The sequence below is a fragment of the Nothobranchius furzeri genome, chromosome 18, assembly GCF_043380555.1.
Source record: "Nothobranchius furzeri strain GRZ-AD chromosome 18, NfurGRZ-RIMD1, whole genome shotgun sequence".
Taxonomy (NCBI): Eukaryota; Metazoa; Chordata; class Actinopteri; order Cyprinodontiformes; family Nothobranchiidae; genus Nothobranchius; species Nothobranchius furzeri.
The window spans coordinates 30,331,121-30,354,689 of record NC_091758.1 but is presented as its reverse complement, the minus strand read 5'-3'; the positions used below and the strand labels follow the sequence as shown (position 1 = coordinate 30,354,689).

The 23,569-nt window shown below is 46.0% G+C and overlaps 2 protein-coding genes across 6 annotated transcripts in view; one reads left to right on the top strand and one right to left on the bottom strand.

Annotated features, from left to right (window-relative positions):
• The window catches only part of kidins220a (kinase D-interacting substrate 220a), a 47,150-nt gene extending 28,530 nt beyond the window's left edge, over window positions 1–18,620 (top strand). For 2 of the 5 annotated variants that reach the window (XM_015969968.3, XM_015969969.3), the window contains exons 24-32: window positions 8,525–8,703; window positions 10,349–10,560; window positions 10,737–10,850; window positions 14,064–14,096; window positions 15,009–15,125; window positions 15,209–15,307; window positions 16,163–16,381; window positions 16,834–17,055; window positions 17,261–18,620. In XM_015969968.3, the coding sequence (XP_015825454.3) occupies window positions 8,525–8,703; window positions 10,349–10,560; window positions 10,737–10,850; window positions 14,064–14,096; window positions 15,009–15,125; window positions 15,209–15,307; window positions 16,163–16,381; window positions 16,834–17,055; window positions 17,261–18,148 (2,083 nt within the window). In that variant the 3' untranslated portion in view covers window positions 18,149–18,620. The remainder of the gene's footprint in view (window positions 1–8,524; window positions 8,704–10,348; window positions 10,561–10,736; window positions 10,851–14,063; window positions 14,097–15,008; window positions 15,126–15,208; window positions 15,308–16,162; window positions 16,382–16,833; window positions 17,056–17,260) is intronic. The other 3 variants (XM_015969971.3, XM_015969970.3, XM_015969972.3) reach the window with 3 other exon arrangements.
• A 1,082-nt stretch (window positions 18,621–19,702) lies between these two features.
• On the bottom strand, window positions 19,703–21,571 carry id2a (inhibitor of DNA binding 2a). The gene is made up of 3 exons (XM_015969975.3): window positions 21,000–21,571; window positions 20,677–20,737; window positions 19,703–20,015 (listed from the first exon to the last, which is right to left on the bottom strand). The coding sequence occupies exons 1-2, from the start codon at window positions 21,351–21,353 to the stop codon at window positions 20,681–20,683; spliced, it is 411 nt and encodes a 136-aa protein (XP_015825461.1). The 5' UTR covers window positions 21,354–21,571; the 3' UTR covers window positions 19,703–20,015; window positions 20,677–20,680.
• Between the last annotated feature and the right edge of the window lie 1,998 nt (window positions 21,572–23,569).

The window sequence follows — 23,569 nt, the reverse complement described above, 5'->3', positions numbered from 1 at the left end:
CATGAACATATGTCACCCCGAACTCCTCAGAGAATCGGTGTAATTAATCAGACCCTGAGATGCAGGCTGTGTTTAGCAAACATGAACACACACATGCACACACACCAAGAGGAATACATTCCAGGTAGAACTGTTGTGTTTCAGCTGTAGTGTTATTGCTTTTGACTGTTTTGGGTTTGCATGCATTCATCCTCTTGTCTCCTATGTTTCTAGCTTTTTTGGACACTCTAAAAATGTATTTTTTTTTACTAATCAAATCTGAGTGAATATGTAGCCCTGCAATCCACTCTTAATTAGAGCGACTCTTATCCCTAGTGCTGAAACATTAAGATGACACTCTCTTCGTTCAGGATTACTTTAATTGGCACAATTATTGTAATTTACTTGCAATGATGTGCTGAGTTGAAAGAGCCATTCCAAAGCTCACGCTGGCACTTCCTTTTATACCGAGTCCATTAATAAGCAATTCAAGTTTGTCCGCAAAAACAATGTCATCCCGTTTTTTTCTTTTAACAACCCTACATGAATTTTTCCTGCCGATGAGTGGAACGTCTTCATTTACGCGCCACATGGCTCTATTGTTCATGGAATTGCCCGTCCAATGTTCTAGATACACAGCAAATGCGAGAAATGCTTTCGCCCCATTTCTCTGTCCTCAGAGGGAGCCTATTGTCCCTGTGTGAAATCCCCCTGAGCAAAAGTGTTTTAACGAATTAGAGTGAAAGCGTTAGCCTCATTGCTAGTTGTCTTCTTTCTCCACGAGGTATGAAAACATGTAACTTTATGAGAGCGAGTTTGAGGTCATTTATGGACACGAGCATGGAACTCACCAGATAAAAACAAATTTATTGGAATAATTCAAGGAGTTTGTCTTAATGCAGTGTTTACGGCTGCAGGAAATGTTGATGCAAACAACACACACACACATACACACACGTGTCCTGTTGTGTCGTTCATCCCTCAGGTGTTTGATGGCGATGACTAAAGCACAAATCAGCCTCGGCTCCAACACAACTCAACCCCTGCTGAGTTGCCTAAAATGTAAAAAATAAATAAATAAAATTTACGGCAACCACAGCCAGTGTTCACAGGTGACACAGGAGGTGTGTGTGTGTGTGTGTGTGTGTGTGTGTGTGTGTGTGTGTGTGTGTGTGTGTGTGTGTCACCACGTGAGGATGGAAAGAACGTCATGCAGCATTCTTTGTTAGAAAATCCTTAAAGCCCCTTTTCATTTCTGCCTGTAAGCCGAGGTTGAGGGATTAGTCTAATTGGTCTGAAACAAGAGAAGTGTTCTGTTCTCCTTTTCGTGCAGAACACAAATAAGAACGCTGTGAAAATCTCCTCTACACTTCTGACTGACCTCTACGTCTGATCCACAGAGTCACCTATCAGCGACGAGAGGGACGGACTAACATTTAACTGTGATGTGAAGATGAGGAGAGATTAGGATCAGAAATCTACCTGATAGCTTAGAATCGACTCACCTGTTTTTGTCTCTTTGTGGTGGAGCTTCTGGTTTATAAATGGCAGCACAGGGCTGTGTGAGCATCGGTACTGACCTTTTGTTTTGTGCAAGAGATCAGCGAGAGATTCGGCTTTTGATTAAAAAAAGTTTTAAATAGAGTTGAAGTCATCTTGCAGGACTCACCGAGGCTGATTATCGTCTGATCAGCACACAGGCTTAAAGTGTGTGTGTTGTCCCTGGCGATGGGGGGCAGCCCTTGGGGCCGGTGGTCAGGGGCGGCGGCGGCCGGGGCGCTCCCCGGGTAGTGCCCGGGCACTGGTGGGGGTTTCTGCCCTACGCCACTGGGCGTCATGGGCCGGTGTCTTGGCTGCTGCCGTGGAACTGTTGCTGCCAGGGCAGATGGCTCCGCTGATGATGTGTCGGTCATTACCTGACCCATCTGAACTCAGCCTATTGTTTACTCTGGTGTTCACGAGTGTGTGTGCGTGCGTGTGTGTGTGTGCATGGACGAGTGTGCGGTTGATTGTATGTCCACTTTTGGAAGTTGGGTGCGGGAGGGGAACTGTAATTTTTAATTGTTTTATACTTGGGGAGGGGGCCTGGGATGGGAATGTGGGATCTATGGGGCCATTTTAATCTGTAAACCACTTTGAGTTGCATTTTTTTGTATGAAAAGTGCTATATAAATAAAGTTGATTTGATTTGATTTGATACCTAAATCACTGCAAGGAAGTGGTATTTTTGTGTTTGTGTAAGATCTTACCAACGGATGGCCATTAGGGTCAAAAATCCCTGGGAGCGCAATTTTCCAACGAGTACTTTGTCAGATCGTTCAACCTTCAGCAGAATGATAAACACTTAAACATCTTTTGTATATTCATTCTGTTTTTCTTCTGAATGCATTTATTTTTTAAACACAGGAAAGGTTTATTTTTACCTTGCTGACAGTTTCGATCGCTCCTGCGATCTTCATCAGAGCTAGCCGCTGATGGCGGCATCACCTCCTTATCCGTTTATCCATGTCTCCGTATTTCTGTGGCTTCCTTAATCCATCTTTTACATTATGACTTCAGACTCACATTTATCACTGGTAACAAGCAAAGAGGTAAATGTGTAAAACAACGTTTATGGATGATGGCAGATTTGTAACCGTTTGTTACAAATCAGCAAATGCGTTTTGTCCTCATGGGCTCACGTAGGAGAAAACATGGCCAGAGACTTAGACCGACTCCCATGTATTTCGATGGATGTTTCCAGAGATTAACGGTACAAACTACATGTTGTCTCTTTAAGCTCCGGCTCTTTTACTGCTGTGTTCCCATGCTTCCATTTTCCAGGTAGCGGGTAGAGTTATTTACCTAGGAGGTCTAGTTCGAGTCCTGTGGGTTCTTGCCAGAATATTTTCTTATCCTTTTATTGACACGTTCCTATCTAAATCCTATTCTAACATTTGTTTTAGTGGAAAATTACATGTTCAGTCTGAGAATTCCTAACTTTTATTTGTCTCATTAATCACTCACTGTGTGGATTTTAGATCCATATAAAGACCTTTTCCAGATGTCTTGATGATTTCTGCATATTTGTCTGCACTTTAGCTGTCCACCCTACTTAACTCGGCATCAGACTGCCGATCAACTGGCCATTATAGGTCTCAAACAACCACACGTACTGCCTACCATGGCCCAAGGATGCTTTAAACTTTCCCTTGTAGATAAATCACCAATCTGAGGTTTATTGCTTTACTATTTGACAACAATGAGGCCTGAGTAACTTTTAGTGGAGGGTTCAGTTAAGGTTTTAAGGCTCTGGAACGAGGAGGCTCCGCTTCGGCGCTACACATGAGTTTAATCAACATTTCAGGGAACCACTGAGTCTTTAGCCCGTCTCTCTGAGAGGCCGCCTGCTCTAAAGTTTGGTTTTTATCAGCGTGGTGTGTTTCCCATTAGCCCGCTTGTCTCTGCGGTTTGCTTTGGGATGCACAGGTCCAGTTTAGCACAAGAGAGTTTCAATTAGTGGACTAAACTTTGCCACAAATGTCTATGGAAAGCAGATATTTCCACAAGTTGTCAGTTGGCACTGCCACGACAAGGGGGATGAGACGAGAGCAGAAGTGAGAGAAAATCCAAGTCCAAGGTTGTTCCCAGCACTCGAAGCGTTCGATTCAAATCAAGAATATATGTCTGAATCCCAAGAAGGGGAAGGACATGGCGTCATCTAAAGTGAAAACATATTTTTGCTTTCTGCCGTTCGGGTGGTTGGATGCCTTGGCAGCGTTTGCTGTAACAATAACCTCCCTTTGCATTGATGTTGCGGGTCCACGCGCCAACTTGCTTGCCCGCTGTTTTCCCAGAGAGGGCCTCGCTGTTCTCATCCACGCGCTTGGCAGACGACGCCAGCGGCTCTGACACCATTCTGACCAGGAGAGGAATGCGCCGGACTCGGGGCCTGGTTAACTTCTTCACCCACACACTTTTTTTTATGCTGGCCGCTCAGTGTCTGACACTGAAACTCTTGAGCTCCTTAAACACAAAGTGCACAGGCGCCCGTCTGTTCTCCTGGCATCTTCTCCGTCTTTGGGTCCCTTTATGGAAATGTTTGGCAGCGAGACCACCTCTTTGTGGCGCGTGTGTGAATGTTGTCCGTAAGCACAGAGGACAGCTGTAAAGCAAAGTCAAGTGAAGCATTCGCACAGCGTCTGCCCAAAGAGTGTACGTAAGAGCGAGATTGATGAACTCTGCTCTTTCCCATCAGCTGCAGCGCGCTGGAGGTCGAGAGGAGCTCCTCCCAGCTTTGGGACCTATTAGCATTTGGATAAGCCTAGAAGACTCCCAGTGACCACGCAACACACTTGAGCGCCTGGACCAAGTGCTGCCGTTATAAGCAGAGCTTTTCATAGTTCAGTTGTACAGAAATGGCTCCTGAAGGTCCTCAGAACAATTTCGACTTGTTGAAAGTAACATAGCAGCTTCTTGGTGCTTCCATCTGGTCGCTGAGAACAACAAATTAATGTGCAACAACTCATAAGTACACTGTCTTTCAAACATTTAAACCTCACGTACTAATAGTTTTGAAGTTCTACAGCTTTTTGGTAGCAGTGTTTGCTGTTTTAGCTCCATTTTCTCACATATGTAAACATTATTATTAGTATTTAACAAATTTTGGCTATTTATTTGCACTGGAAGGAATACAGTTTAGGTAGAAGCTCTGCTCATTGTCCCGTCTGCTTGCAGACACATCTGGAAACTCCAGAAACAAATCTGACTTTCAGTGTGTCCTCGGTTCTTTCCATCTGTGTGGGTGTAAGTTAGCGATGGACTTCCTTGACTTGTCTGTACAACTTCTGATTGACTTTGTTTTGCAGTATAGTAGAACTCTGCCAGAGCAAACACCTTAAAAAGCAAAATGTGTGTACTTATAGATTAAGAATTTAGTTCAATACACTGTTGTGTTCAGATGGACAAATCAGCTTCTGAGCAGTTTTTAATTTTTTAAAATGTGTATATCTTGGTAGTGAAGACCCCACAATTGTCAAGAGTACAAATATTTTTCTAAAACGTGCTCACTTTGGGGATAGTTTTTGTAATTTATACAATGTGTCTTACAGAATTGTTTTAGATGATGCAAAATCCCTAAGAAAGTCTTTAGAGAGTGTGTGTGTGTGTAGTTTTTTTAGTATATCAAAGTTTGTGTGTGTGTGTGTGTGTGTGTGTGTGTGTGTGTGTGTGTGTGTGTGTGTGTGTGTGTGTGTGTGTGTGTGTGTGTGTGTGCGCGCGCGCACTCACGTGTGTGTGTGTGTGTGAGTCACTGGCTCCTGTGGGTCTGTCTCTACAGAGCCACAAATAAACAGCAGTAAGCCAGCTGGATACGGGGAAGAGCACAGGCTTCTCTTAGTCTGGATTCGGGTTAATATAATTCAGACGAAAATGGGTAAACACCTCTACTCGCACATGAGCAAAAACACACACCCTGTAAAGTTCCTCAACTTCTCCGCCAAGGTGTCTGTGGTGGACATCACAGTTATTTTTGTCAGTTTCAGTAGTGCAACGCTGACGTGTCTGCACGAAAGTGACATCTCCGACTTTGTGATCACACGTTTTTGTGGCAAAGGTCATGCAATGATTGGTGCGGTCCACCTGAGCTGTTCTAAAGCGAGGAACCTCTAAAAAAAATCATAAAAGATGGAAAAAATTGAAATTGATCTGATTAGTGCACGAGGAAAGCAGTTTTCTGCAAAAGGATTCTTGATGCTCTCAAGAAGACCTCTTCATCTCCAGGTGTATCTATGTGTCAGAGTTGGTTGAAGACGTCCTGTAACCACAAGGTCAAAGGTCTAAGCTTTACAGCTGCAGATGTGTCCATCATCAGCCATCTGTCCTGTCTAAATGTCCTTGAAAAGGAGTCTGGACCTCTACCTGTTCTCTTTACTCTGAGCTGACTCTTGTTGATCGGCCGTACAAGAGCATCATCTGACTCCTCTGACGAGACATTTTTGTCCAGTTTAACTAAATTAGACCAACTGATTGTCAACATTGTTGAGCTCTACCCAGATGCTGACCTCGCCTTGACTTGGTTCTAATCATCCAATCAAGTCTCAGAAAGGCCAGCCTCTGTTCGTTCTTGTAAAGGCATCAGTTCTAGGGAAAGGCCCGTCCTTTTGGCGTGTCATCTCAGCGCTGGACAGCTGGGCTGATGGATGAGCGGGGGGGGGGGGGGGGGGGGGTAAGTAGGGCTTGATCTGGAAAGAGGGAAGGTTATGCAAGATGTAGAGGGAGGGAGGGAAGGTGCATCTATTGAGAATATGACGACGAGTTTGGATGACAAATGAAGGCATAGATGAGAAAAATGTCTCCTTTCTGATCAAGTCTCATCATTTATCAAAGATCTGCCCCCTTTGGAGATGAATTCCTTCTGGCAAAAGTAAATTCACATTTCATATTTGCATGTCTGAATGATGGGATCAACAAGATGTTCTTATTGCTCCAAGTTATTGAAGCTTCTACCCTTGGGTTTAGATGATTCTGACCTTGATTGTTTTACTTGATACCATCTTAGAACTTTTAGAGCTTAATGAGATCCTATGCAATTTTTTTTTTAATTCTCTTGAGCCAGTATGTGCTAAAATGACCTTTTACATGGTTAATGAAATGTCACTCAGACCCCCACCGCCCCCTGTAGCCAGAATATGTCACTTGCAACTTCAGAGGTACCGGTCCAATCTGTTTGACTTAGAAAAAAATACCCGGCACTGGAGTCTGCTTCCAGCACATTTCCTGCATGTTTTAGATCATGAATACATCTGATTTGTTTATTTTAGTGATGAACTGCTCCTGTGGACACTAATGAAGGCTGAGGAGACGTTTCAGCTGTTAGATTAAGGTGTTAAAAGACGAACACACAGCGAGGAGATAAGTTTTGCTTTTGGTTCTGCTAAATGGGCACAAGGGGGTGCTAAAAGCAAGCCACAACTGCCTGGTCCCCTTTAACTCCTGATAATTTAGAATTCGTACCAGGGCTGCATCCAAAGTCAGGGGTAGCATCCTTGTGAGGACTCGTTCATCAACTGCTTAAGCTGAAAGTGAGCGTCTGAATTGGGATGATCTAGCCTTCATAATTATTCCCACCCTTACTTTGTGTATGTCCAGTCACCTTGCAACCATGACGGTACTAGTCATACATACTAAACTTAGCAGTAATACATGAAGAAACACAGACCCGCCATACGACTCGTAATCGTTTTCTTATCATTTTTATTTAAAGTGACAGTGTGTATTCTCCCTGGCGATAGGGGCCAGTACTTACCTAAATCACTGCAAGCAAGCATCATTTTTGTGTTCAAATAAGACCTTACCAACAGATGGCCATTAGGGTCAAAAATCACTAGGAGTGCAACCTCCAGCAAAATAACAAGAACATCAGATTCTCTTTCATCACTCGCAACGAGCGAAGAGGTAAATGTGTAAGACAAAACGTCTATTATTGGTGAAAGTTTTTTAACCATTTCTTACAAATCAGTAAACATGTTTTGTCCTCACAGGCTTCCATAGAAGGAAACATGGCATCCAATGTGACTTAAACCAGCTCCATGTATTTTAGACCAGATTTTTATGGTTATACATTATGAAACTACCAATATTTTTTAGCAACTGGGCATCTTTTAATTAATTTACAGCAACATTTCGATGGATCTTTCCAGAGATTAATGATAAAAACTACACATTGTCATTTTCAAGAAGAAATATGCACACAAAAAAGCTCTACAACATGGCAAATATTAATAATAAAACTGTAAACTGTCCCCAGCTTCGTCCACCATTATAACAAAAACAAAAAATTTTCATTTGGCGCGCAGTGAAGCCTAGGATAGCTTTTGCTAATGAGGACACACCCTTTAAAATTGGGGAAACCCATTAAAGATGCATTATGAGTATCCCTTGAATTTGGACCGCCACTGTGACGTAAACGCCCATAAATACGTATATTTCAAGCATCCGGTTGAGTTACTGGTTTTAGATAATTCCAATAATCTGCATTTTTAAACTGCATTTAAAGACTGTTGTGGTCATTTGTACAGAGTAGGCCAGCAACACTATATCACAAAGTTATGGAACAATCTCCACACAGGGCGTTTGTTTAGGTTCTCTGATAACAAACGCCATGTTTAACCGCAGCAGAGCATCGTGACGTGCTTCCGTCTGCTGCTTGCTAAATTACTCTGATTGTCATCTTCTCAGGTTTCCTTCTCTGCTTCGAAAAGATAACATCCCTCACTTTATCTGCCCTCGAACATCCCCCATTTCACTATCTTGCCTTCTCTAAATCCAGTTATCTCTCTGCTCTCACGATGATGATGACCGTTGGTGTATCTTTTTAATCTTAGCAGTGCTGCTTGCGATTTCCTCTTTTTTTTTTTTTTTTTACAGTTGTAACACTTTTCTGTTTCTGTTTTTGAACATCTGAATTTGGTGTAAACTGAGATATTTATTTGTTGAGTTTATTGTTTTATTTTTAGCGCAGGCTTTTTAACTTTTAAGTCCTTTTTTTTTATGTTTTTGCTGGAAGAATCTCCAAAAACATCCCCACCACCAAGGATGTAGAGCCTCTGCTGGAGATCGATGGAGACATCCGTAGCTTTGAGGTCTTCCTGTCCTCCAGGACGCCGGTTCTTACTGCCAGAGACGTGGAGATGTTTCTTCACTGCACCGTCAACCTGGACCCCAAGCTCAGGGAAATCATAGCAGGTTGGTACAAATTCCCTCGTAAAACAGAAAAATTAACTAGATTTGGATTTTGTAAATATCTGTACTGGGATTTCTCCTCGGCCTGAAAATATTCCCATTTTGTCTACTTTTTAAAGTTTGAACTTCAAATGTGACTTGGCTGCTTCTGAAGCTTTACAAACCATCTGCATTCTTAATTAGAATTGAAGAAAGTAGAATTTTCACAGCATCACGTCAGCGTTTGCCCTAAAACTGCCCGCTGCCGTGACTTTCGAGGACCCATAGCCTGTTTCTCATTTTCAAACAATCAAATGTCAAACAGGTTTTTAATCCCACAACTGTGAATCCAAGACAATGTTCTCGTTTCGCAGTCACCCGTCTGCCTGCATTGTTGCACCAGAAACTTCACAGTTCTGTTGTTTCTGTGACATAAAAGTGCAGAAGTATTCAGCTCGAGGGCTGCGCTTCGCCCGCCATGCGTCAGCGGCCTTTCAGCTCGTACAGGAGTGTCAATGACGCCTAGTGTGAAGCTGCTGCATCACAGCGTTGTGAGACCACAGAAAACACACACACACACACACACACACATACACACACACACACACACACACACACACACACACACACACACACACACACACACACACACACACAGAGAAGGTCTGTTCCCCTCAGTCAACCTTGACTCACGGACGGCGCAGCTGATCAAGCTCCCCAACCAGATGTCCCGTTTGTAACTGCCGACTCATTCCCTGAAGCTGCTGAGGTGTGGATGCTCTAAAGTGTGTGTGTGTGTGTGTGTGTGTGTGTGTGTGTGTGTGTGTGTCACCTTCACACACGTCCACGAGAAGCAGAAGATGAACAGCACTCCTGCCCAGTCATCTCTGCTCTCCCATGGTGGCTGATGCCCGGTGTCCTGCGGCCAGCCAGTGGGCCTCGCCATCAGTGATACCCGACCCTGAGCCTGACTCGCATCATAAGGGACCCTTTGTGTTCACGGGGCTGGATTGGGTCTCACTCAACGTGTCATTCAGCAGCCACTTGTATAACCGGGAGACATTCTGGTGCCTGCTTCTGTTTCTGGGTCCTTCACACAGAGCCTGTTCTGTCCTCTGGTTTTTTTTTTTTTTCCCCAAAAGCTTCCCACTTTTAGCTCCATCTCAAAGTCAAACAGATTTATGAGAAAACAATTGTTACAAAGTACTTCTATTATTTAACGAGTTCACGTGGTGTTTGTGTACACGGGCTACTTTGTTTGTTTGGGACAGGGAGAGCCTACGTGTGCGAGAGTCATCACTTGGCCCGGCGTGCAATTGGGAGAAACGGATCATATCAACATGCCTGCTGTTTGCAAGCAGACTAATTCAGAAGAAATTTAAATGGGGAATTGAATTCACAACTGAAACTTTCTTTAATTAACTCCAGTTTTCTTAAAACTCCTCTGACTGTTTTTTTGTTTAACATGTTGGGAATAATGTTCTTGTTGTAATTCCCTGGAGTGTTCCGAGTTTCCAGGAATGTTCCTGTTTGATATGAGATTCATAACTGTCTAATCCCCCCCCAGAGACGAGAAAACGAGCTGAGTTATTGATGCGTGGGCGGATCTGAGAGTCTTTATAGTCATCTCTGAGATGTGACCATCACAGATAAACACTTCTGCCCCTAGATGTGCGTGCGGCCAGGGAGCAGATTCATATGGGAGGAGTGACCTATCCCACGCTGCCCTTCCAAGAGACGATGCCCCGCCCCCAACCAGTGTACGGTCAGCCCTCTGCAGCCTGCACACCAACGGGCTCCTTCGCCGGATCGCTGCCTCCTCAGCCCCACAGCTCCTACTTCAGCGGGATCAACGGCCCGCAGCACCCCTTCTACAACCGGGTGAGGCTCCTCAGGTCCAGTCTTCGGCCCACTGCTGTTTGCAGCAAATAGAAAACAAGTCATTTCATTTTAACCTGTGTGCCTTTCCTCATATTATTTTTATGATTTTACATTGTTTCATTCAACTCCTCCACCCCTTCCATATTCTTTTGTTTTGTTTTTTTCTTCCCTTGTAGCCTTATTTCCCCCATCATGTGTATCAACTGCCTCGACATTACTCCCAACCCGTCCCCCCGTCCACACGCCCTCCCATTAAACCACCCAGTCAGCCTCAGGACACCAGTGGACTCGTAAGTAAAGAAACACAGCGCTGGACTCTTTTAACACATGCAGACGGGTTTTATAAGAAACAGTAAACCAGTATCAAGTCCTTCCTTTTTTATTGCTTTTTTTCCCCCGTCACCTTTCTGATTTCATTTGCTCTATTTTCTATTCTGCGTTTTGTTGATTTAATTGTTTCTAATACACTCAAAATTGTCATTTTTAAACCATCTCTGCTTCCACTCTCTGGCTGTGTTAGTACATTAGAACAGAGGATATCCTCCAACAGAACTTCCAAAATGTTCCGGGGGAGGCGGGGGACATTGAGTCTGAATGGACCCTGTTCCATGCCTCCATTGTTGGTTGAGGCGGCTGACCGGAGCTGTGGTCGCAGGATCGTCGGTGCCTGTCGTGGTGGCACCCCCCGAACCCGCTGGTGGACACCAGCAGTTAGGGATGCTGTCAAGCTGAAGAATGAGTCATATCAGGTCTTTTTGGCCTGTGGGACTCCAGAGGCAGCTGACGGGTACCGGCAGTCCAAGAGGAATGCGGCTCGGGTGGTCGCCAAGGCATAAACCCAGGCATGGGAGGAGTTCGGTGGGACCATGGAGCAAGACTTCCGTACGGCTTCGAGGAGATTCTGGTCCACCATCCAGCGCCTCAGGGGGGGAAAGCAGTGCGCTACCAACACTATATTGGGGACGGTGTGCTGCTGACCTCTACTCAGGACGTTGTGGATCAGTGGGCAGAACACTTCGAAGACCTCCTCAATCCCACCGACACGTCTTCCAGTGAGGAAGCAGAGTCTGGGGACTTTGGGTTGGCCTCTCAAATCTCTGGTGCTGAGGTCACTGAGGTGGTTAAAAAGCTCGTCTGTAGCAAGGCTCCGGGGGTGGATGAGATCCGCCCGGAGTTCCTTATGGCTCTGGATGCTGTGGGGCTGTGTTGGCTGCAATATCACGTGGACATCGGGGTCAGTCCCACTGGACTGGCAGACCAGGGTGGTGGTCCCCTTATTTAAAAAGGGGGACCGCAGGGTGTGTTCCAACTACAGGGGGATCACACTCCTGAGCCTTCCTGGTAGGGTCTATTCAGGTGCGGGCGTTGTACCGGTCTGTCGTGGTGAAGAGAGAGCTGAGTCAGAAGGCAAAGCTCTCCATTTACCAGTCGATCTATGTTCCTACCCTCACCTATGGTCATGAGCTTTGGGTAGTGACCGAAAGAACGAGATCGCGGATACAAGCGGTCGAAATGGGTTTTCTCCAGAGGGTAGCTGGGCTCTCCCTTAGAGATAGGGTGAGAAGCTCGGTCATCCGGGAGGGGCTCGGAGTAGACCCGCTGCTCCTCCACATCGAGAGGAGCCAGTTGAGGTGGCTCGGGCATCTGGTCAGGATGCCTCCTGGACGCCTCCCTAGTGAGGTTTTCCGGGCACGTCCAACCGGGAGGAGACCTAAAGTTAGATCCAGGACACGGTGGAGGGACTATGTCTCTCACCTGGCCAGGGAACGCCTTGGGATTCCCCCGGAGGAGCTGGCCCAAGTGGCTGGGGAGAGGGAAGTCTGGGCCTCTCGCCTTAGGCTACTGGCCCCGCGACCCCACTCTGGATAAGCAGATGGATGGACGGATGGACGGACGGACGGACGGACGGACGGACGGACGGATGGATGGATGGATGTCAGAGAAGTCCTCCCCTCAAGCCCCTCTGACCCCTTCATCGTAATCTGGCTAATGTTAGCATGCATTCTGCACTTTGTTTTGTGATTTGTCTTTTTGCATTCATAAAATGCACATGCTTGATTGTTTGTGTTGATGGAAGTATATTTAAAGGAGCCAAGTCATGAAAACAAACACATTTCCAGAAGCTGATTGGTCCTCAGGTTGCATGGGATGTGATGGGTGCGAATATGACATTCAGAATGAAGTTTGCTCTACTTCCTGCAAAGTTTTAAATCTCCAACAAGCAGTCTTATTAGATTATTTTGATTTGAACCACTGCGTTTAGACGTTCCCATGTTTCCAGCTACTATTAGAACAGTTTAATGATAACACAGCTCAGGAGATTTCTGCCTCACAAAGCCACTTATCAGGGCTCTGCCAGCAAGCATCGAGAGAAGCTGTGGGAAAGATTAAAAGTCCAGATTACTCTTTAATGTCCCGTTTCTCTACCTCCTTATCTGTCTGGATTTTGTGCTTTTTCAATTTTTTATTTTATTTTTTTAAATCCTGCCCTTTGTGCCTTCATCGTTACATTACAGTTTGGCTCCCATATCTGCCTTTTCCTTTTTCTTCAGTGTAATTGTGTTTTTCTCACCCAATTTTAGGTTTATTTATAGTCGTGCAGCACCTTACTTCTGTAAATCTGCGTTTGTGTGTGTGTGTGTGTGTGTGTGTGTGTGTGTGTGTGTGTGTGTGTGTGTGTGTGTGTGTGTGTGTGTGTGTGTGTGTGTGTGTGTGTGTGTGTGTGTGTGTGTGTGTGTGTGTGTGTGTGTGTGTGTGTGTGTGTGTGTGTGTGTGTGTGTGTGTGTGTGTTTGCAGAGTCTTGTGCAGCTTCTTGGATATGTAAGCAGGCCCAGTTTTGTGTAATTACCTAGCTGATTTAAGTGTGTGCATGGATCACCGTGGTTGCTGGGATTATAATCAGAGCAACTGTTGGGGCTGGCAACACACACACACACACACACACACACACACAGTGCACTGACAATGCATCCAGCTCTGAGCTTATCTTCATACCAAGATGCTTCCTCCCTCACAGAGCTCTGTTTCCTCTTCCCCATCCTTCTACCCAGCCCTGAGCTCAGCCCGGCTGTAATTACAGTCTTATCTCACACACACACACACACACACACACACACACACACACACACACGCACGCACGCACGCACGCACGCACGCACACACACACACACACACACACGTTTTCACTCACATTCCTCAAATACACACTTTCTGATAAACTAACTTCTGTCTTTAAGTGAAAGGTGTCTGATGCGACTCCAAGACGACTAAACCTCTTTATTGAATCATTCTGCGTCTTATAGCTCCCAGAATTTCAGGCGCCGGTGAAGAAGGCGTCTTCTCCTCCTGCCACGAGACACATAAATGTTCAACTTTCGTCTCGTCTGTTCTGTCTTTAGCTTTCAGCCTTCTTTGTTCGCAGGTACCCTCTCTCGGTTTCAGCGCTGCGAGTCTTTATCTGTGGTTTTGACTGTCTGTCTGCTTCTTTTTGTCTCCTTATCAAGCATTTAAAGTCGCTGCCTTACAAATTGAAGCAGGTACATGTTTGGTTTTGTGCCTTTTTTATCTCTACTTTCAGTTTCTCTTTTTTTTTTTCTTCATCCTCTTATCTGTAGCTCATCTTTCGCACTAACAGGCTGACACCATTCAGCATGCCGTAGAGCACAACTCCTGTCATTAGATTCACTAACAACGTTCCATTCCTCTGTAGACGTGAACGGTCATTAAACTCCCCGAGCGCCCGCTCATCTCCAACATTACACAAAGTTGGCATCTACTGTTGTGTGCTGTGTTGTATGAGATGATGATTATTTTGTTCTAACAAGCTCTCGCAGTCCAGCTAAGCTGTGCTTTGCTCTCCCAGAGACAAAGCCGGGGGGCTTTAGTCTGAAGCCACGTCTTAATAGAGCTAATGGAGCGGGAGGGGGAAGAAAAGAAAGTAGAAGATCAGCTCAGGAGGACAGGATGTGCAGGAAAAGAAGGAAGGGAAACAGAAAAGGAAAGTGAGAATATAGTTTGATAAAAGATGAACCGAAGGAGAGAGTGGATGAAGTTTGGGTTTCGGCACCAGTGGCTCTGTGTGAGGCTTTAGGAGACTGGTATTAGTCACATGGAGCCTCCCAGCCTCTCTGTGTGGCTCGGCTCATCGGCTGCTCGCTAGACTCTCCGACTCCATCCCACAAGTGTTTAACACACACTCACGAGCTTATATACACACACCCAGAATGGGGATAAGAGCAGGTAACCTTGTATTTAGACAGGTTGGCAGCTTTGTTTACTTTTACGTTGGTTACAAGCCTGATGGAAAGTCACAGTTAGGGTCTGTGGCCTTGTGTACATCCCAGAGTAACAGCACGTCCCCCAGCCAGGAATCGATTTGCCCCGAACTCGTGTTTTTAAAGTAATAAGACCTTAATAAGTCCTATAACTGTGTGTTTGTGTGTGTGTAGCTGTGTCCCACAGTTCTGCTCAGCTCCTTGAGCACTGAGGCGGTGTGCGAGCGACTCAAACTGATAGACGGACTCGACCTCAACATGTTGCCTCACTACGCAGCTAAGATCAAAAAGGTATGTAGTCCTTTACTTGGGGGGGAGAGTCGATGAGGAAACGGTCGATTCTTTATTTGCGTTTGAATCAAAATCCGCTGCAGGCTAACATCAACGGCCGAGTGCTCACTCACTGCAACCTAGATGAGCTGAAGAAGGAAATGGAGATGAACTTTGGTGACTGGCAGCTCTTCAGAGGAATGGTGAGTCCTCCGTTCAGTAGCGCGCATCCCCATTCTCCCCGATGCCGCGCAGGCACACGTATCTCCTTTAGTTTATTCCAAACGTAATGCAGCAGAGTGTCTCGTAACAAGACATCTTTTTCATAATCCACATTAAGAGAAGCTCACCCGTCAGTCAGCCAGGAGTCGGGTCGGCTGAGATGGCTAATGTCCGTCTCCGCTCCCAATACCAAAATCAGCTCAGAAGTGATGCAGGGCTCACATGGAAGCAACTGGAAAGTGTTCTGTGCAACAACAACAAAAAAAAGCTGTGTTGCGTTGCCAGGATGCTACAAACGCAGCCATCTGGTTCAAGATGGCTGCCTGATATCTGGATGAAGGGAGGTCATTGTTGAGAGCTAGGTAGCTCCACTGCAGGAACAGCTCACAGCCTCTTGCTTTTATTGCTGCTTCTGTATGACACGTATTAAAGTTAAAGTCCCATTAGTTGTCACACACACTGATGTGTGTGCGAAATTTGTTCTCCGCATTTGACCCATCCCCTGGGGGAGCGGTGAGCTGCAGACACAGCCGCGCTCGGGAACCATTTGGTGGTTTAACCCCCACAATCCAACCCCGTAATGCTGAGTGTCAAGCAGGCAGGCATTGGGTCCCATTTTTTCAAAGTCTTTGGTATGACCCGACCAGGAATCGAACCCTGATCTCCCAGTCTCTGGGCGGACACTCTACCACTAGGCCACTGAGCTGGTATGTCACACGTTACTCGCCTCTCAGAGCTCCATCTTGGAATTAATGTTAGCTAAGCATAGTCCGGAAAATTTCTGTTAAACTAGCGACTGATTTCCAGCGATGGAAGCTGAATGTCTTGTTTTTTAGGTGATAGAGCAACGACACGCCGAGAGCCAGGCGGCGCTGCAGGACGAGTCCCGAGCTGCCAGCGAGCAGGGCAGCAGCGTGGTCCACGTGGAGCCGAGCAGACGCTCAGGAGTAGCGCAGCACGAAGCGGGCGCCTTCAGCCTCAACCTCAGCTTCGAGGAGCTGAGCAGCGTGGGGCTGGAAGAGCCTCCGAGGCGCAGCAACAACACACACTGGCCGGTCAGTCTCCAATACCAGCAGCAGGAATGCAGCTCTTCATATTTACACAAGTGAACTTGCAAAGAAAGCGGTTAAGAGTTAAACACAAGTGTGTCAGTGTGCAGAAGTCCGCTGCGCCTGGCCAGCATGATGGTGACCTCCGTGGTTTCGCGCTGGCGCAGCTCAGTGTGAGATCCGAGAACAACACAGGAAACATCAGCTGCTTTTGAGTTTGACAGAATTAAAAATACACACGCAGACCCGAAAGATGTTATTCTCACCCCCTTTTGCAAAATGAGCTCAATTTGTAACGACAGTCGCACGCAAACAGCTGTAGCTATTTTAAAAGTCTCACTTGTGACGAGCTGTTGGAATGTTTTACTGATCCAGTTTTCTCCATTTGACTGATTTAAGGCTTCTGTTCTTTTGTTATGAGAAATCTGAATCTCACAAGTGTTTTTCCTTCTGGTCAGGTGGTGAATCTTCGCACTTCCAGCATGTCCAGCCTCAACTCCCAGGAATCATCCAACGACATCTGTAAGCTGACAGACAAGCATCAGGCTGAGTATCGGGACGCCTACAGGGAGTACATCGCTCATGTGGCCCAGCTGGAGATGTCCGGCAGCGTGGGGGAGAGGCCCGTCCAACCCCATCCTGGACAGTTCCTGCAGTCCACCAGCCCAGAGGACAAAGCGGTATGTGGACACTCACGGGTTTGAGCTCTTCCTGGCTGATTTGAAATGTAAAAGTTAAATTATTGCTTCTTTTATTTCTTATTTACTGGCTGTATGCTTCACATGGAGACAGGAATGTCTTCTTCAGAGGACGCTCGGGGACCGGCAGCAGTAGAATATTTTATATTTCTATGCCTCTACAGTGACTCCCCTTCCTTTTCCTCAGGCCAAAGAAGGAACAGACCAAGATGGCCGTAAACCCTTCAACAAGAGAGCCTCCAAGAGTAGCGACGCCACAGATTTCGTCTCCGGCGCCGATGCTCTGCTCCTAGACCCCATCAGTGAAGAGGATGAGAAGCTGGACCACAGCTTGTCCTCGAGGACCTCAGGCTCGAGGAAGAAGGGAGCTGGATCATTATACCACAAGCTGTGTAATGAAGAAGACTCAGGCCCAGATGATGCCGACAACACCACACCGCTCCTCCGCAAGGAGACGAGAGCCAGCGCTCCGTCTTTTCATCAGAGCTCCCAAACCGCCGGGCCGTTGACCAAGCCTGGCCTCCTTACAGGAATCCTCCTGGATAAGAAGGACTCCTCCGACTCAGGGATGCGCTCCAGCGACAGTTCTCCGGATCCCTCCTTGGAGGAGACTGAAGGAGGTGCGGGCAGACAGAGGGAAGAACCGAGGCCCGGTCTGATTGAGCTGGAGCTGGAGGGGCTGGTGAAGAAGAGAGGCGTCCTCCCGAGCAGACTGAGTGACCTGCAGGACACCGCAGTGGCCCGCATGTCCATCTGCTCTGACGCTCCGTCTGAAGCAAGCCTCATGGCCAGCAGCCCAGATGAGGGCTGGTCAGCCAACGAGGTCAGCAACCTGAACCGCAGCGCCAGCAACACCACCCTCAACAACAACACGAGCAGCCCCAACAACTCCAACACCAACAACAGCCGTCAGCAGCAGGACAACACCTCCTCCTCCTCTGCCAGCATCGTCTTCTCCCCAGAGATCATCATCACCCCCGGCAGCAGCACCGCCAACACCACGGCGGCCACCATCCACCACAACCAGAACCTGTGCAGCATCAGCCTGGGAGACGAGAGGGAGAGCATCCTCTGAGAACTGTTAGGGAGGTTTTAGCTGATGGTGTTGTGACGTGTCCCCAAGATTCAGAGCTTGTGTGTGTGTGTTCTGTAGTTAGAAGGTGTAGCTGTGAATCCAACATTAAGCTTTAAAAATCCAAAGTTATTTGGATCTTGTCACCAAAACCATCAGAGACTCCAGGGTTTAGCGTGTTTTCTCTCCCGTGTGGTGCTGTTGTGTAGCATTTTTGAATAAACAGAAAAGTTAGTTAAGCTGCGATACTTTAGCGGAGTTACCGAAGCCTCCAACGTAGAATTCTTGTCATTAAAACACTTCACGTTGTTTAGCGCAACGCGGTGTTTGTAGTAGAGAACGATGAAATGGACTCAGCTGTGGCGCTTGTGGTTGTTTGGTGTTTTTGTGACTCAATAAAACATTTCACTGCATGAATCCTTTAAATCAACCAGACTTCTGTTATTTTTTAAATAAAATAAACATAAAATGTCAAGTTGGGAGTTTTTAAGAGTTTCGTGTTTTGGTTCAGTTCATCATCATTCCTGTTGGCCGATAGATGGCGCACTCTCCATGCAAACCCGCTCCAGGCTTATAGGGAGTGATGCTGCTTCTAATGGAGGTGAAATTGTTGGAAGTTGGTTTTATTCAACACATTTATTCAAACATGTTTAGAAAACAAATGAAACAGTGCAGATATTAGTCATTCCACTCAAAGCCAGCTTCAGCTGCACCACGCTTCATCAATGACACTAAAAAGGGTTTAAAAAATAGGCAAATATATATTTAATTTTAACACTAAGATTTGCTGCTTGTTCTTGTCAAATATTTGATCTTTCTACGCATGTGCTCCATCAGTAACTAGAATAACAAAGAAAAGCGACACATTTATGAACATAAACAAAAAATACCAATTATTGAACCAGAAATTAAACATTAAGGTTAAATAAATAAAATACACAGCCTCGACTAATTGTGATGAAGTGGGTCAGACCTCCAGCCTTAATCCCATTTCCACGTGAGAAAGTAAAAGTGGAGTCTGGTCCTCCAAACAACTGTTCCTTCTGGGAGATGTAGTCTTTTAGATGACATGGGTCACATAAAAACACCTTACTGGACTCCAATTGTCCCTGATGTCAAATCAGCGCGCGCGCGCCTCTGGATCAGCCGATTTTGCGCTCCACACCCCCAAATATCCCCCCTTAAAATGAAACATGTTCACGTTGTGTTTTTAATTTATTTTGTATAAAAAGGTACAATTTACATTACTTTTATAAAAAGTTTCAGCATAATTAAGTACAACATTACACTTTTTGCAGAAGTTTCAAATTCCTGCAACTATACAAGATTTTAACTCCCGGTGAGAGTTCACAAAGTTTCATTTGATCCTTTTTTTGTTTTCTTTCAAACATCGTCCAGTCCTTCATGTGCCAACAATTCTGACAAGACAAGACTAAACCTTTATTATTATTAATATTATTATTTTACAGTAACTAACCAGGTTGCCTGTTATGTACACGTTCCCACCTCCGCAAAAAAAGCGAAGTTCAACAAGGAGAATTGGGGGACACAAGGGGTGAGGGAACGGGAGTTAATCCTTGTGATTCCGGAACATAATGCGCCTTCCATTTCCAGAAAGGACCCACAAATAAAGAAGTCTTAAATTAAATAACAAGGTGTCCAAACAGAAAACACATCACATAAAGATTGTCCCATAATAAGCAAAAAAAAAAAAAAAAAAAAAAAAAAAGTCTCTTGATTTCAGCAGAAGTGGAAAAAGAAAAAGTCCAGGCCTGGAGGACAGAGAGGTTGAAGAGGTGGGGAGGAAAGTCCTGCTCCCCAGGTCCTGTGCGCGCGCGCACGCGTGTTTTTCTGCGTCTTGACCAAACACCTGCAAAAGATTGAGAAAGAGAGAGAGGCGTGTTTAGAAAACGCACACAGGGCAGAGATCCGGACAGACTGGCGCCAGGGAGGAAGCCGCAGTTTTTTAACATTTAACCAAACACTCCCAATGCTAAGCAAACCCTGCGCTCCAGATGTACACACACACACACACGATGGGAACGGGGGAGGGGCCGCGTGCACGCACGCACTTTTTCGCACAACTTCAGCCTACAATCTGGGGAAGAATCAGCGTAATTGCCGCTCAGCTGGCGCCTACCCACTTCTTGTACCAATTATGTGCAGACATCGTAGTAGCAGTAATCCAAACAGCCATTATTTTCCTGTTGCAGATGCTCTTCATTACAGACACAAGAGGCAACACCACTAGGACAACAGTAGAATGGGGGGGGATTTCTTTCAGATCCAAACTCAAAATCTCATTTTTTTTTAGGATTATTTTGTTTTTGGTCGATCTAACTGCGTTTCTTTCACACCAACACCGAGAAAAGACGCATACTGAAATCATTACAGCAACGTGAGACGTCAGCAGGGGAACAAATGGATTGGTGAGTGGTAATTCTATTCCATTCTGCTCTAGCAGACTGGGAGACAGGCTGGAAGAAGCCCTGGACAGACTGCAGCAGCAGACACGAGGACAGCCTACTTACCGCTTTAACGATGCAGGGTCCGGCTGTCATCTGTCATCAGCTCTGACGGCAACTCCGGGGACTGAAAACAAACAAACACACAAACCAAATGTTAAAGTCTCCGCGCAGACGTCGGTTCAGTCAAGGTGCAACAATCTGGGCGGATTTTTTTGTCTTTGTGAACAAAAGGAAGACAAAAAGCCATTTTCTTTCGCCCCCAACAAGCCATTTTGTGCGCATCGGCAGAGGCGCGCCGTTTCTGCGCTCAGATAATAAAAAAGACACCTTAGTGGATCTGTGCGTGTGCGCGTGTATGAGAGTGTTTTCAGCTCCGGTGTAATTACCTGTAATGACAAGATGCTGATGTCTGTGTTGAGGGTGGTCAGGGGGGTCCTGGATGGAGTCTGCCCCGGCCGCGCTGGGTGATGCAGGCTGGTGAGCGCCACGCTGGAGTCCAGCGCGATCTGCAGGTCCAGGATGTAGTCGATGACATGCTGCAGGATTTCCATCTTGCTGACGTTCTTGTTCTGTGGGATGCTGGGCACCAGCTCCTTCAGCTTGGAGTAGCAGTCGTTCATGTTGTACAGCAGGCTGAGAGGGTCGTCCACCGGGGTCTTGCTCCGAGAGATTCCCAAGGAGTGCTCCGAAAAATTCGCGTTGTTTTTCCGGAAGGATCGCACGGGGCTTATTGCCTTCATTCTGTCAGGAAAGTTAGGAGGCGTTTGCGTCCGCTCTTCTTTCTGGTAAGTCCTGTTTTAGTCAGACGATCAGCGATCAGACTGGATTACCTAGCTGTCAGTGTGGTTTATATAGATGACAGCCCGTGCTTGTGACGTGGGCGGGTCAAACGCGCTGATAGGGAGTATCCAAGCTGTCACTTAACGTGTTCTGCACCAACTATTGGCTTCTCTCGCTCGAACCACGCCCACTCTCCATCACGTTACCACTGGCAACGCATGTTGGAGGCGGAACACAGAGAGCGCTCCAGCAGCTCCGGAGGGCAATTGGGAAAATTAAGCCCTTACCTGTTTCTGCTCAAGAAAATTAATGATGGATATGAGTGGACAGGAGCAAGACAAGGGGACGTTTTGGTGTAAATCGTGAAAGCTTTTGTGTATTTGAACTATTTAAAAGCCAAACGGGCTTTTTAAATCGCCTTTGTGATCGCCTTTCTTGTGGATGACAGACTCAGATGTTTGGCGATCTGGTCACCAAGCTCAGGCGCGTCTGATCATCCCTAATTTACATCAGCCCGCAAGTTTGTGAGGAACCAAAATCCCAGAGGGTCCATCAGGACAATAAAATCGCTTTTACCTGCAGAAAAAAAAATCCAATCTTAAAGCGTTTGCGCTTTTACGCGCAAAACGTGCGTAAAAAGTTTGGAGACGCGTTTAATAGTAAATTTGGCGTATACAGTGAATAATAATTTGGAAATATAACAGAATCTAAAATATAATAAAACGTATCCTGTGCACCTTGATGGCCGTCGGCATTGTGGAAATTGAAAAATGTGACACTAAGCACGTGAAAAAAGTGATTAATAACAATTGACATTTTAATGCTTCCTGAATGAGCCATTTGTTTGTTGGAATTACACGCTCCATTCTTCAGCTGGAGTTGACAGGGGTGCTGTTGGAGCCGCTGCAAAGTAATTACCCCCAGGGGCCGGTGAAGGCTTTTGGGATGTGGATTGGGGCTTTAGGTTTGATCCATGGAGCAACCCACGCGTTCCTAAGGAGATGGAAACTACATTTTCATGAGTGTTAGAAAATATAATTTCATTTTCAGGTAATTTTAATATACTTAACACACCAGAAAGAAAGAAAACAAGCTTTTGCATTATAAAATGCCGATATAGATCGGAGATGCTGGAACCCAAATAAATGTTCTATTCAGAAAAACACAATCTGTGCTTCTGTTTTACGCGCGGTTCTGTTCCTCCTTTAGTTGTTGTTTTATGCATTTCTAACATAATCTGAAACTCCTGCAGTCTGCGTCCACATCTGGCGCCAAAGAATTGTTCCATTTTCTCCCGTTCTTCCCATCGCTCCCACAGCTGTGAACTCATTTCGCACGACGCCCCTGACTGATGCCTGACAGCCAGGTGATGAATTGGCGCAAGACCACATCGGTGCAAATCTGAGCGCCCCACTGGCAGCAGCAGCAGCCTCACCCTGCCTTCCCTTCCCTTTGCTCTCCTCCCCTTCTCCGCCCCTCTCGCTCTTTGGAGAGCAGACTCTCTGGCGCCGTGACGTCAGCTCATTCACAGCAGCCCTTGAGCCAAGCCCTCGCGGCGCCGCTGAGGCGGTTTCCATAGCCACCGGGTTTTGGGAATGTCAATCGGAGGTTTTCAACTGATCGACCCGGGGTCTGAACCAGGGGTACGGGTTTGGGTCTCTGGAGGATTCTCCTTTGGTGGTGCGTTCAGGGGCTAGTGGAGCTTCTAAAACTCAGAATCAAGCACTGGAATGCAAACTATTCTCATTTTATTGCGCATATGAAGCACGTGGTGCAGCAGACTATGGATATCTTACAATTATTTTCTTATTTAGAAGTAAAACATTGAATACACCCCTTGTACAATTTAATAATTGCCATGGCATAATTGGTGTTAATCTTTATTCCATCCAAAAACAATATTTTCCTTCTGGTTTTTGTGGCCAACTGGATAAACTTAAGCCACAATTTCAATATTTTAAAACACATTTTATGTTCATAAACGTTGCTTGTGTGTGTTATTTATATCACTAGTTTGCTAAAATATAACCATTTGGGGTGCTAGATCTCTTTAAATGTTCATTAAAAGTAAAATTATCGGGTCTGAAGCTGAACAGCAGCCGCCCAAAGCGCCCTGGAGTCCGGTGTCTCACTCTCTATGCTCCGGGTCCTCCTCACTGGCACGCGCTGATTTGCT

Excerpts from the sequence above, each read along its gene's own strand:
- id2a (XM_015969975.3), bottom strand. The coding sequence starts at position 21,353 with ATGAAGGCAATAAGCCCCGTGCGATCCTTCCGGAAAAACAACGCGAAT. Across the intron at positions 20,738-20,999 it reads TCAGCATCTTGTCATTACAG|TCCCCGGAGTTGCCGTCAGA; the intron begins GTAATTACACCG and ends GTTTGTTTTCAG.